The sequence below is a fragment of the Drosophila pseudoobscura genome, chromosome X (assembly GCF_009870125.1).
Source record: "Drosophila pseudoobscura strain MV-25-SWS-2005 chromosome X, UCI_Dpse_MV25, whole genome shotgun sequence".
Classification (NCBI taxonomy): Eukaryota; Metazoa; Arthropoda; class Insecta; order Diptera; family Drosophilidae; genus Drosophila; species Drosophila pseudoobscura.
The window spans coordinates 39,230,057-39,243,523 of NC_046683.1; the positions used below are offsets into that span (position 1 = coordinate 39,230,057).

The 13,467-nt window shown below is 44.2% G+C and overlaps 4 protein-coding genes across 5 annotated transcripts; 2 read left to right on the top strand and 2 right to left on the bottom strand.

Annotated features, from left to right (window-relative positions):
• Positions 1-2,772: 2,772 nt before the first annotated feature.
• On the bottom strand, positions 2,773-3,178 carry LOC6901128 (uncharacterized). The gene is made up of 2 exons (XM_002134567.3): positions 3,068-3,178; positions 2,773-3,006 (listed from the first exon to the last, which is right to left on the bottom strand). The coding sequence occupies exons 1-2, from the start codon at positions 3,108-3,110 to the stop codon at positions 2,843-2,845; spliced, it is 207 nt and encodes a 68-aa protein (XP_002134603.2). The 5' UTR covers positions 3,111-3,178; the 3' UTR covers positions 2,773-2,842.
• A 316-nt stretch (positions 3,179-3,494) lies between these two features.
• LOC26533309 (uncharacterized) lies at positions 3,495-4,007 on the bottom strand. 2 transcript variants are annotated; one of them, XM_015186873.2, is made up of 2 exons: positions 3,891-4,007; positions 3,495-3,827 (listed from the first exon to the last, which is right to left on the bottom strand). In XM_015186873.2, the coding sequence occupies exons 1-2, from the start codon at positions 3,991-3,993 to the stop codon at positions 3,634-3,636; spliced, it is 297 nt and encodes a 98-aa protein (XP_015042359.1). In that variant the 5' UTR covers positions 3,994-4,007; the 3' UTR covers positions 3,495-3,633. The 2 variants fall into 2 exon arrangements, with proteins under 2 accessions (XP_015042359.1, XP_015042358.2); XM_015186872.2 differs by having other exon boundaries at positions 3,495-3,830; positions 3,891-3,983.
• Positions 4,008-5,256: 1,249 nt separating this feature from the next.
• On the top strand, positions 5,257-6,575 carry Muc4B (Mucin 4B). The gene is made up of 2 exons (XM_002134568.3): positions 5,257-5,459; positions 5,534-6,575. The coding sequence occupies exons 1-2, from the start codon at positions 5,408-5,410 to the stop codon at positions 6,472-6,474; spliced, it is 993 nt and encodes a 330-aa protein (XP_002134604.2). The 5' UTR covers positions 5,257-5,407; the 3' UTR covers positions 6,475-6,575.
• A 1,131-nt stretch (positions 6,576-7,706) lies between these two features.
• Femcoat (femcoat) lies at positions 7,707-8,503 on the top strand. The gene is made up of 2 exons (XM_002134569.3): positions 7,707-7,797; positions 7,868-8,503. The coding sequence occupies exons 1-2, from the start codon at positions 7,749-7,751 to the stop codon at positions 8,404-8,406; spliced, it is 588 nt and encodes a 195-aa protein (XP_002134605.2). The 5' UTR covers positions 7,707-7,748; the 3' UTR covers positions 8,407-8,503.
• The last annotated feature ends 4,964 nt before the right edge of the window (positions 8,504-13,467 follow it).

Here is a 13,467-nt window from a genome sequence, read left to right on the forward strand (position 1 = left end):
TCTCTCCCTAACACGCACGTTTATCGGCTTTGCCTATCGCTAAAAGTGTAAATTTGGTATCCACACTACTATGATATCAGCCTGGACAAGTGCTACGCGCCGTCTGGCGGAGGAGAGCAATAATGACTATGTATCGGGTATAAATGTAGAGTTGCGGTCGCAGGAGCATCTCAAAACGTTACCCCTCGTTCCTATTCAATTTGGGGCTTTTAAATTTGAGAAATTTTTGAATGAGTTTTTTTCCATTTTTTTTTTTAAATGGCTAAAAAATTTGTTTCAATTTTTTTTTATTTTTTTTAAAGGCTTTGTTTTTGGGTATGAAATAATAATACAATTTGTTGTTTGCTGTTACTTTTGGAGCAACTTATACAATAATCGCAGGAAAAATTATGATGATTAAGAAAAATAAAATAAAAAATGCCTGTTGTCAAGGTTGAAGAATTTGGAGGGGGATATTATTTGGTGCAATTATCTGTCCAGGTTTCTGAGGTAGAGGTCCTCTTAGATCATCCTGTTGGGCAGGTCGACTGGGTGTATTCTGTTCTCGCAAAACGCCTGGCCAGTACATTAGGGTGGCTTCTGAGCTTAGAGATATGGTTCTTCGCTTGATTGTTGATAACATCACCGACAAGAGGTACGTTAAGTCCTTGGCAATGTCGCGGTTACGGATATACCACTCAGCTCCGGAGATCCTACGTAGAAATTTACTCTGGAACGTCGTGATCCTCGCAATTTTAGTTTTGGCGGCAATCCCATACACCCGAATGCCGTACTTCCCGGCAGGTGCTAGTTTAGCTTCTTTTTTCAAATAACTTAAGTATCTTACAACTGGTTGTATTGAAATTTTCCAATTTTAATTGTTTGGCCTCGGTTGACACATTCACGGAAAATCCCATATTTGGATAATTATTACCACCAAAGACTGTACTTAAAAGATTTAAGCTAAAACTTAAAATGTTAAAAGTTAGTAGATATGGATAGATTTTTCTTATAGTTGTGTATTGGTATGTTTGACTCTTCCAGCCATACATTCTCTAAGTAGATACAATAATTACAATAATCGTTATGTACGAAATAAGAATGAAATATTATCTTAAGAATACAAAACTTTCTTTGGAAAGGACTGAAAGTATCAGAAATGCATTACAGATCACAGATTGAATTTATTTGAAATCGTTTCTCAGGAAAGAAATGAAGCATTCGTTTCCTTCATACTGCGCTTGCTTTTGAATACCACCATTGAACGATAGAACTTTCCAATAAAATTTTACACCCCACATTTCTGGTACTTCCCCCATCCACAATTCGCGTTCGCTTTTCATTATGCACATCATCCATCAATTAATTGATTGCATCCCTAGTCACCGCATCGCCATGCCGCTCACATACGAGAATACTCGCATCGCGTACCGCTTGTCTGGGAGTATCTTTGATTAGCGAAGAACAAAGAGGGCGGCGCCCCTGCGACGAGTGACAGAAGTTCATTAACTGTCACACAAGTATGGCAGCAAATGGATGTGGATGGATGCAAGTCGGATGGTGGATGGAGGTCCATATGCTCGCACTCACCACCCAGACACCCCATCCCTTGGGCGTGGTCCATCCAACTTAATTAAATAGCAACAGATTTGAGGTAACATTGCACGGTGCTGGGGCCCCGGTCCCTGACTGCAAGTCAGTCAGAAATCCTTTTCCTAGCAGCTAACCAATATCCAGATCCTCACATCCGCACAACGCCAAAAGTCGATACCCAAGTCGACATCGTGGTGCACATAAAAATTTCTAATCCATTTGCCCGATACTTATGCACGCCTGCACTCGGGGGATTAATAAGTGTAGCCGTTTGTACTGCGGACCTCGGAACTTGGAACTCGGTCTCTCGGTCTCTCTAGTTCTGGTCTGGGCTTCCACCGATGGCTAGATGTATGTGCGATGAATGGTATGGATTGTTTCAACCACCACCACCAGCTTCGTGGAGCGCCGCACGACATCTCGCAGCCAAATCAATTTCAACTGTCAACTGTCAATCAGGCAGCAATTCAATCAAGCAACGCTCTCTGGGACGGTCTCTTAGACGACTGCCAGAACTTTAAGAAGCACAGGAAAAAACCAAAAAAATCAGAAAAAGAAACAAGATTCAGCTCTGCCTGAATTATTCAAAGGATATGGAAAAGGCACCCGAACCCGCAATCTCAATCCCCAGACCATTATTAATGTGGTGACTCTCTAGCTTAGCGTCACGGGCCAGGAGGCACAAACATTTGTTCAAGAGATTTTTATGAATTACATCATTAGATCGCATTGATGTCGAGGTCGAGCTTGAGGGGTTGTTTTACACAGATTTTTATTGGTATTATTACCATTTACAGCTCGGCACCAGCTCCGAGACCATTCCGAGACTTGCAAACACTCATCTATCGAATATTGGGGGGCGTGGCTGTTAGCTAACCCGAAGTTAAACCTTAACCGCATCGCAGCTCTGATGGTAAATATCACCGTCAACACACATGTCACGTATTTTGCTCGTAATTATGGCAAACGTGAGAAATTTCGTTAAGATTTTCCCTAACATATTTTCTTGTGTGTTTTTCGCTGTAGCATAATTTTGGGGCTGCCGCTGCCCAACTGGCATTTGACCCCCATTAAACAAAGTACAGTCACCGCAAGCAGACGGAATGGTGAACCAAGAAATTTTGGTGACCCAAAAAGTAATAAAAAGATGTTCATTAGCCGCGGACGAACGCTTGACTATCCATCATAGGAACACTAAACTTACGTCAACTTTGTCTCTAGCTTTATTATGGACTTCCTTTATCTTTATTCTTTATTTTCATTGTAGCTTCTATCCAAGGGCACTGAGCGCCTTTAGTTTCTCCATTAATTCGATTATCAGGGCCTGCACTCGTGCCATAAAGTCTTTGATGATCTCGCGACGTGCCGATGTTGTTGTCGTAGCCTCCTGCCGCGATATCTGGCTGGGCATGCACCAGGCCATCGGCAAAAGCACTGCGTATTGGTTTAAAGGGAAGAGATAGGTACTCCTTGCCTTGCAACACAAATAACTTACCACAGAGCGCAGCAACGAGAGTAACTACTACTTGGCCTGACATACTTGCATCGAAAACTGAGCTCGACACAGTCAGTGCGCTTCTATAAATAGTCGCGAATCCATAATCCAAAATATAGAGTCCTACGTGTAGGTCAGGCTTTGGTAATACACGTAACAGAGATAAAATTTGATCCAAGAATTTATGGCCTTTTAGTCGGAACTTGGCTTTTGGAAAGACAATAAGTACATACCAGGGTCTAGAATTCAGGCTTAAGTAAGTGAGAATAAGTGAATAACTTTGCAGTTCTGAAAGTTGCATTATTAAAAAAAATTTCAATAGATGGAAATTCCTTTTAAATGAGCTTAGTTTTTCACCCAGCTTCTTCATCATTTTTTAGTTAGATCAACCCATAATAATAGCCTCCTGAATAATTCTACAATCATATACAATGCTCAATATAATTCCATTTAATTTCAATTTACACAATTTTTACAAAAATATTGCCCAAAAGTAAGCTTAGAGAAATTCAAGTTTGATGCAGAAAGTGCTGATTTATATAAAGTAACATGGTCTTTCAGATCCTTCAGCCAAGTGTAGGGATTCCAGGGAGAGAGGGGAGTCCAGGTAGGCCACCACCGGCACCACCAGTAGCTATCTTTGTCAGGCCGGTAATAGGTTGGGTAAGTGCTCCGGCGGTGGCTCCTTGAGCGACTCCAGCTATGACTGGTTGGGCTACATCCAATTGAGGACGGGCTTGAATAGCGCTGAGGTAGCAGGCTGCTAATTAAACGAAATTTTAGTCTGATTTTGATCCAAAATTAGCCTGTTACTGCTACCCACCGCACAGGATAAGGGCCACCAAGATCGTTTTGTTGAACATGTTTAGACCGAATGAAGTTATCGAACTGATTTGTGAAAGAAAAGCAGCTGCTTTTATACCCATTCGCTGGAGAACATTCAAGCCGCTTAGAGCACGTACGGCCCCCTACAATCTGAAGCGTGTTCTATGGCTTGTTATGTGTGGCATGGCATCGGAATGGGGGGTTTTCCTACGTCAGCGGCCAGTTCTGGACTGTAAAAACTTTAAAGTATTTCGCTACATCAATTCTGTACAGGTTCTCTGTTCTCCTTTTTACAGGTGCAGCTGCAGCTCTGAACTCTGTCCATTTCGGTGCAGGAACTCTCTCTCTCTCTCTCTTTCGGAGCTTTGCTTTCATTATAATTCGCATTAAGCTCTCGTCACGTTCGCATTAAATAATTATTGTTTTCCGATTTCAGTGGTGGATCAGGGGGAGGAATGCCATGCCAGTACTTAATTAAAGGTCCACCGCATTCGTCGCTAGATATCCGAGCTAATCAGATGCCATAATATCAGTCTTTTTTAATCAAATCAAATCGGACATTAATGGGGGGCTTAATGAGAAGAGTGGAGCTTTTTTCGGAATTGTTTGTGCAGGGATGATCTATACACAAAATACTTTTTTTGTAAATCATAAATTAACAGTTTAATCAGGAAATGCGCTTCAAAGATAAGATGTAAACGCTGTAAAGTGGTTAAAGGGGGGTGTGGAAATTGTACTTTTTACATAACAAAATTTGTCGAAAAAAGGGAACCATACCACCATACTAAATTTTCATTATTTCGATTTTTACCAGGAAAGGGCGTTATATAGAAATTATTGTACCTGTTTCAGTTTTTCAAGACCTTTTGAAAAGCTCTATTTCCTAACATCGAACTGCAGTCATAATCATTCCATTGAAGATCGATGGGTTGCCACTGGCACATTGAGCAATAGAAATGGTGTTTTTTTCTGGCCCAGATGTTGTCCAAGTATACGTGACTAATGCATTTGGCGGAACAAAGCAACGCGCTAATCAAATGCAGTACAATGCATCCGGTATACAGACATATGGGGCAATCAGCCAGACATATGCAAAATAGGGCAACAAGTGAGTGCAGTTTCCGGCATGAGAAGAGCTGGCCAAGACGTCATCAGCGAGAGCAAGAGTGAGTGTGAGAGTAAGAGTGACAGTGAGAGAGCGAGAGTTTTGTGTCAGCAGCATCGAAAATTGGGAGATTGGAATCAAGGTGGGGGGGGGACATGATAAGATAATCGGGAATCGCACGTACGGAGCACACGTTTCCGGACGTGGCTTGTGTGTTGGCATCAATATAAAAATGAACGAGATGCGGACTCTGAAAATCAGTTCAATTAACAAAATTTATAGAGCACTACACCCGAAGACACACACGAGAGACAGCAGTAGCAGCAGCAGAAGCCTCCATCCCGAACCGCAGGCTAATTAAGGAAACGGAGAGCTGTACGGCGAGAATAGTCTTCAATCAAACGCTCACGATGCCGGCGACACGTAAACATTTAATTACTCTCGTTGTGGTGACAACATTAGGTAATTAGTGGCCGCCGTGCGTGTGCTTCCGCTAATTGATTCCAATCCGAAACTGATGGTTTCTTCCCACTAAGCCTGCCAGCTATGTGCCGCCCAGAACTCCACGTTCCTGGCCACCATTGTCAGCTCCAACAACACGCTGCAGACGACGAACGGGACGCGCCACAACGAGACGATCACGATCAATATTAGCGAGGTGATTGCCGCCGCTGAGGCGGAAGGCGACACGGTGACCACCACACTAGACCCGGCCACGGCAACCACGGAGCCTGCTACCAGCACCGAAACATCTGACACGTCATCAACAACAACACTTACATCATCCACATCCACCACACAAGCACCACCATCTGCCCCAACCACCGAAGAATCATCCACAGCTTCAGCACTGACTACAACGGCAAGCACTGTAAATGATACTTCAACCACACCACCAACACAAGACACAACAATAACAAACACACCAGACACAACAACCACTGCACCGGACACAGCTACAACCATACAAGACTCAGCCACAACCACTCTGACAAGCACAAACACTGAACCAGTCATAACAACAACACAACCATCTATAACCACAGAAGCATCAAACATTACAGATTCAACGAGTCCTGCAGATTCTACGACTAGAACAGATACAACGAGTACCAGTGATGCAACGAGTACCACCGATACAACGAGTTCAGTAAGCACCACGCCGCTGGCCTACACCGTCTACACAATGGAACCCTACCCTGGCATCGTCTATGGCAAGACGAACTCGTTCGGAATACAGCCGCGTAGGTTCCGCAAGGGTCGTCGCGGTGGCCGCAAAGGTAGGAAGTCGCGTCGTCGCACAACCACAACTGAAGGGCCAGGAGAGACCACCACTAGCACCACAACAACCACCACAACAATCAGCACTGATCTGAGCGAGGACTACGATGATGGTTTGGCCAATAGCGTGCTGGAACCACAGCTCGGTCTGCCCCTCGATCTGGGTAACATACACAATGTGCGCATTTCCCAATAGTGGGGCCCATTTGGAGGCGCCTAACGAGACTGAGAAAGCTTTTAAAGGTTGTTCTTTTTTGCATATATATTCATATTAAATAAAAAAACATTTTAACATTATGGCCGACTTATCGTTAAGATAATGGGAAGCGCGATCGAGTGGAACCGATAGATAAATACTTCGAAACTACGACTATGAATGTTATACAGCATCAGCTCTCACTCGTAATATTAATGAGCGTGACAAAAACGGGATCTTGAATTGTACGACGAGAGTTGAGCTCAGTATAATGAACACCTGTGCGGAGGGGCTATCCGCCCGATATAGAAGACGATATAATCACGTTAGTCATTATCCTTACCTCCGGCTATTCTGATAAATAAAGTTAAGTATGAGGAAACGACGGAAAAATAACGAGTAAGATAAAATAGTACCAGTAATGGGTGAAATGGCTAAGAGTAAAAAGTAACATAACACATCCGCGTAAAACAGGATACAGTAAGAGTATACGGATAGAGAGTCGACAGGGAAAAAAAACTCATTAAACACAAACGGACAAATAGACGAATAAACAGTTGGTGTGCAATTAATTTAGCAAACTGTTTGTTCAACACAAACACCGACACACCCTGGTTCTTGCCGCACCCCCAACTTCAGCGGTTCTCATATGCACGAGGCGCACTAAGCAAATACAATTCAACTTCCCCTTTCAACACATAGGAAAAACCTACAGCTGGACCCAGGCATCTTCTCAGCGAACTCCTCTTTCGGACGGACACTATAGCCATGATAATGACCCAGAGCCAAGGCAATTAGTAGCGCCGTCTCAGCAGCCCAGAGTCTGGGATGTTAAAAGTCTTGGAAAATCAGAGTGACAGCTGGCCAGGGAGGAATACAAGAACAAGCGTGAAACCCTGAAAGAAGATAGGGTAAACCAATAATAATTCAAAGAGAAGTCAAAGAAAACCTAGAGAGTTTTCAGAGAAACCAGAAAACAGTTAGGGGAACACCCAAACAGAATCCAGAGATAATCAAGATGCCAGGGATTGGAGGTCAGTGCATTGAACCGAGCCCTGTACGGCTGCGAAACGGGTATCATGGCAGTCCCCAAATATGCCGCGAGCTTGACAGATTGCCGAATGAATGCACGTGCTTATCATGTGTTGGGCACGTGCTTGGAGGTACACTGCTTTGTTTTGCTCTGCAGGTTCTTGCGTTCGGGCTATAAGTAGCCAAGAAATTGGCTTGGACCAGACAGAAGTCGAAGCGGAACGAGTGAGATCCAAGAGAACATGCTTAAATTTAGCCAAAAACTGATGCTGCTGCTGGTGGCCTTTTTGGGTAAGTGGCACTGGGGGAGGTCTCGATTGCGACGCGACGATATCTCATTACTCTGTGGGCCTTCTTGCAGCACTACAGACCGTCCATGGATGGCTGGTGAAGCTGCCGAAGCTGGAGAGTCTCGTCGAAAAGCTGGAGGAGAAGAAGGAGAAGGAACTAAGCTGGCTGGAAGGCAAGAAGGAGAAGGAGCTGCTGAAGAAGCTTGATTTCCTCAATTTGTTCAGCGCCAAGGAGGACGCCAAGAAGGAGAAGAAGGAGGACGAGTGGGAGAAGTTCAAGCAGTGGTGGGAGGAAAAGAAAGAGAAGGAACTCAGCTTCTTCGAGACTAAGAAAGAGAGCAAGCTGGACAAGCTGGCAAAGAAGGCCAGCAAAAAGACCAATCCAAAACCGAGACCCTGTTGCTACGGCTACCCTGAAGAAGAGGAGCAGACCACTCTGGGCTATCCCGAAGAGGAGGAGGAGGAGGAAACAGAGCCCTACCCAGAGTCCGAGGAGGCGACTGAAAGGCCCTGCAAGAAGAGCTATGGCAACAGTAAGCAGCCCGTATACGTACCAACCAGCTACGATGTGAGGGATGACTCCGCCGAAGGCATACGATACTTCACCTGAGATGAGAGTCTTGCTAATTGGTTTGGATATTTTTGCATTGTGTGTGTTTCCTTTTTACATAATTACATTTTTAATAAATATAATTAAAATTCCCATAGTCGAATGCCCTCCAGCTACACTTACACTTACACTCACTTCCCGGTTCTGTTTCGGTCTCCTGCCCTGGGCTTCGGTTCGGGGATTGGGATTTTTCTTCTGCCGCCTTGCATATCATTTGCATATAAATTGAATTCCCCGGCTCTGTTCGTCTCTTGGTTTCTTGCCCTCGCCTAGGATTCGTGTAGACAGCCAATATTTTATACATTTTATGTTCACACATCCATGTGCTGTGTGCTGTATGGTGTGTGTGGAGTGTGTGGGGTATCTGCCTGTTTGATCCATCATACTACATACCGATGGTGGCATCCGTATCCGCAGTCGCAGCCGCAGCCGCATTCGCGTCCTGTCAGCGACACTTCATCTGAGCTGTCAGTCGGTGGCTCGGCAGGCGGCAACCCAATGACACATTGCGCCCATTATTTGCATAAAACGTTGGGCATGGTACGAGTCTGTCTCTCGGTCTCCGGTCCAGCCCAAAGTGGTTTATCCTGTCATGACTCCTACTCGGGCACAGTTGGGGGCTGGTCAGAGGTGAGTGTTTGGCATGGCGTGGCATGCGCTCACCCATTCAACCACTAAGCATGGGATTCTGTTCAGAGATCTCCCGTTCTCTTTAAATGAGTCAGTATTAAAGATTTCATTTTCCTATATTCCATGCCCACCATTTAATTTTGTAGGGTTGCATTTCTCCCCCACACCACACCGCACCACTACTCTTCGCCTCTTCGTCCCATTAGATTCTTAATCACAGGATTCCATTCCCACCAAACCAAACCACTTCAACAAAAAGCATTCTATTCCAGACCATTCCATGCAAAACAGATCCATTCCATTCCGAAGCATTTCAAAACCTGCACTGGCATTCCGACTTTCTGGGATATTGGAACGAATGGAATTAACCATCTCTCCCTTCATCCGTGGGAGAGTATGCGTATACGCAGCTGCTTATGTGGGGTGCCTTTATGTTTGCGGCTCATTCGCTGCTCGGTCGATGCCATGACATGAAAATGCTTTTCCAACACCAACCAGCCCCCCCCCCGCTTTAGGCAGAGGTGGTGCAAAGCGCATTGCAAAATTTGCGCTGATAAAAACATACAAGCAAAAAAAATGTGAAAGAAACACTAGATTTGAGGGTCGAAACATTACATACCCCTGCAAATCTTTCGTTTCAAATAACAGATATGATATAGAAGGATTCATTTTATTGCAACTAAGACCAAAACCTAGAAAATATATCCAATATATATACGATACACCCAAACATTCGGAACTACTGCCTTCTGCCAACGTTGAAAGCAAACGGTCAAGGACATGATAATATCTGGTTGAAAAAAAGGGTACAAAACCATCAGAGTGCACACAAAACGCACTGGCACATACATACATATGTATATTTGTGGCCCGAAGCTAATTGTAATCATAATAATATTTCGAGTTTTGGTTTATATTCGGCTGTTGGTGCTGAGGCAGCACAAAAATTTTGTGGCCCGAAAGCATTTCACGGTTTTGTGAGCACTCACCTCTAACAGCTCTTTTCTTATGTATAAGTGTCTGTATTTGTGTATTTGTTTGTGTGTGCGTGCAAAATTTCCGCTGGATGATTCAATTGAGGCACTTTATGAACGAGCATGAGAGCAGCCACATGGGGAAGGGCACCTATGGCATGAAATGTTGATTTGGCCACTGCAATGACTCAATGCATTGAGTCGAGTGCCAGCTGAGAGCAATTAAAATCCAGTGCAGGCTTTGCGGCGCCACTCGCTTTCACTTCTATAGATATTGCTTGTATTGATCTGTAGATTGGCTTATAGAATACTTTTGGGGGAGGATTCCATAGTCGCTATTCAAAGAGATCTAAGTATGCACTTGGTCCCCAGCGTCCCACAGAGATAATCAAAAGAAAAAGAAGAAAGAAAAACTATTATTATTATTTTCGAATTGTCATTATCGGTGGCTGTCCTTTGGGGACTGGGAGTCGAGTGTAATTGCAGAGGACAAAAACCGGAGCAGAGAGAAACGTCCCCAAAACTTTTCCATCCTTGGGCCAAGCGGTTGCCCGTTTTTCCTCCATTTGATAGCCCAATTTTCTTTCATTGCCTGCCACAGTTACAGATACAAAGACACAGCTACATACATCTACATTTGTGGCAGGGGGGCTCAATCTTGTTAATTTCACCCCGCTTTCTATGTGTCTGTCTGTCTGCTTTCTTTCCAGACACTTACTCCAGCCCTCGGTGTACTCCCTCCTCGATTGTATATTGTATTCTCCCGACTATTTGTCTGTCTGTCTCTCTGTTGGGGTTATGCACGAATATTGGGTGGGTTTTCTTCTAATTTTTTGCTCGTTTCTGGTGGGTTTTTTGGGGTTTTTTGGGGTTTTCTGGAGGTCCCGTAATCGCAATTAAGATAATCAAAAAAGTTTTGACAGTGGACTGTCAGTGCGAGTGGAGGCTTCGTTTTTACTTTCTTCCGCAAAAGTCCGCAAAGTTTTTTTTCCCCCTTCGGTTAGCATTTATTTTGGTTTTGCTTGATGTTGGTTTCTTTTTTTTTTGGGGCGTGCCGCAGTGTACACTGCAAGTTTTTGCGGAATCTTCGACAATTCCATGACCAAGACGTCGTGGGGTCCGTCGTCGGGTTAGTTGGAAATCAACTTTTTGCTCTGGCAAAAAGTTTTTCAGGGTTGCTGGCTGCTCCACTGTTGCATGCTTTTTCTTGTTGCATGCCCCTGCGGACATTATCGGAGGCCTTTTTTGCAGCAGAAGCCTGCAGTTGAAGTCCAGGCGGTGAAGTTTTTAGCCTGAACTTCGGCTTCAGAGTGCTGCTGAATCTAAAGTTTTATTGCTTTGGACGAGCGGAAATTGGTTTCCATCTTATGATGATAATAACGATCATGATAATACCCGCGATGATGATGATGATAATGATGATGCTTCCCTAGCCCGACAATTAGCAGAGTGTGGCGGTCAAAAGCGAACCTAATCCAATCACAACGAGCCCCAAATGGAGTCCGGGGGCAGGTGAACGCTGAGCCGCACCACGGAAACGCCATTTAGTTAGACAAACAAAGCAACATCCGACATGCGGATGTGTGCGGATGTATGCGGATGTGCGCGAATGTGCAGAGCAAACCAATCGAAACGAAAAGCTCTCGACAAACGGGTAAAAGGGAAAGTCGAATGCGACCCAACTCAAGAGGCAGTGGGTACAGACGGGCGTCGAGACAGGACCCACGGACAGACAAGTGTGTCAATGAGAGAAAGAGAAGGAGAGAAAAAAGGAGAATGAGACAGACAGAGACAGTTAGATAGATGGATAATGTGATACAAGTGGACTAAACAGAGGGAGACACCCGAATCAAACCATAACCAAAAGAACTTCAACAAACCGATACTTGGAATACCCTTTACGAATTATTTGGAACTGTTTCTTGGAGCACTTTTCTTTCGGATTGTTTTTGTCCAGAGGCATGCTGTTACATATACTTATGTACATGTTTACACGAAAGCCTCATAGAACTATAATAATAAAGAAATCGCGACTGAAACAATTTGATGGCTTATCGAAGTTTATAACTGCAAGGCTGAAGAAATTTTCCGATTTTGAATAATAAAAAGGAAAGAAAAGATTGGTAATACCCCCCTCAACAACATGAAAAACTCCTGTCCAAATCCATGGCATCCTCGAGGGTTCCAAGGATAAGATAGTAGCGAATATATCTTCGCTTGGGGTCAGTCTGCACGCTTGCCGCATAATTTATGCAAACTAAAACTTCCACTTGAACATTTCATTCGCAATCTAATCTGCCATCCCATCCCAGCTCAGCCCTTCCCTGTCTTATGTACGTCCCATACCCCAGCAATTAAGTGGAACACAAATTTCTTGTCCACTCCGTGTGGACGGACAGTCGTGCAGTCAGAGAGAGCAGACAGTACTTGGCATTATTTATGGCTTCCTCTTGGTCTCGGGCTCTTTGTTGCTTTCGTTGCTTCTCAAGGAGTTTTGCTGGAATGATGATGGGATTGAGTTTTTGGGGTTGCGGTTGGGGCTGCACAATCCAAATTGCAATTAATAAGAGCCCTTAACCCAAGGGATGAGAGCAAACAAATCCAAAAACCATTGAGGCGAGGAAACCGCTTCGGTCAACATAATTTTTTCGGCTTCTTCGATGGCTCAATTCGCTTTCGTTTCCCGCATTTTTGCTCTCTCTAGCACTCGCAACCGCTCTTGCTCTCGCTCTCGTTTTCATTTCCATTTTCCTCGGCAAACAAATTAAGCAAAGTTAATAACGAAATCTTGTTTTCAACATAAACAACAAATATGCAAATGACTTTCATAGCATTCAATGAGTGCACGGGCGAGAGGGCCTTGAAACATGCTGATGGAGCAGACAGACAACTTTGAAAACTTCCACAGGCAAGGAAAGGGGCAAGGGAAGCGGCATGTCAATGGGAATGGGAATGGGGTGGCCCTTATGTAAATGTGTACCGTGCACAAACAGCAACAGGAGGGAGTCAGCCGATTCGGATCACGGCATAATTATCGAAATGAGAGCGAAAGGAGCTCAATTTGCATGGTTTTCAGGACTGTTCGTCAAAAGAGTCGATGGGGAGTAGACTGTTAATCCACAAACCACAATCGATAAGAAACGATGTGAGTACGTACAATTTAGTTTATCTAAACCAATATTTCAATATATGCAGAAAAAAGTCCGAAGGCGAGGTTCCATTCATTTGATCACTTTGTTTTGAAGTAAAAATTCCCCAAAGCGCTTTATCAGTTTTTGTCAAGAGGAAAACGAACCAGAAGGGTAAGGGTAAGGGTAAGGGTAAGGGTAGGGTAAGGGTAAGGGTAAGGGTAAGCGAATCAATCCATTAGGTTTCAGCAATGCACTGCTTGCTCGATTGCTTCTGAAGAGTAAAATGAACCAGCTACGCACTGCTTGAAAGCTTCATAAGGGGCTCA

Coding starts and splice junctions, on each gene's coding strand:
- Muc4B (XM_002134568.3), top strand. CDS start 5,408: ATGCCGGCGACACGTAAACATTTAATTACTCTCGTTGTGGTGACAACA. Junction 5,460..5,533: donor CGTTGTGGTGACAACATTAG/GTAATTAGTGGC, acceptor CTTCCCACTAAG/CCTGCCAGCTATGTGCCGCC.
- LOC6901128 (XM_002134567.3), bottom strand. CDS start 3,110: ATGTCAGGCCAAGTAGTAGTTACTCTCGTTGCTGCGCTCTGTG. Junction 3,007..3,067: donor TCTCGTTGCTGCGCTCTGTG/GTAAGTTATTTG, acceptor ACCAATACGCAG/TGCTTTTGCCGATGGCCTGG.
- Femcoat (XM_002134569.3), top strand. CDS start 7,749: ATGCTTAAATTTAGCCAAAAACTGATGCTGCTGCTGGTGGCCTTTTTG. Junction 7,798..7,867: donor GCTGCTGGTGGCCTTTTTGG/GTAAGTGGCACT, acceptor GCCTTCTTGCAG/CACTACAGACCGTCCATGGA.
- LOC26533309 (XM_015186873.2), bottom strand. CDS start 3,993: ATGGGTATAAAAGCAGCTGCTTTTCTTTCACAAATCAGTTCGATAACT. Junction 3,828..3,890: donor GGTGGCCCTTATCCTGTGCG/GTGGGTAGCAGT, acceptor TTTAATTAGCAG/CCTGCTACCTCAGCGCTATT.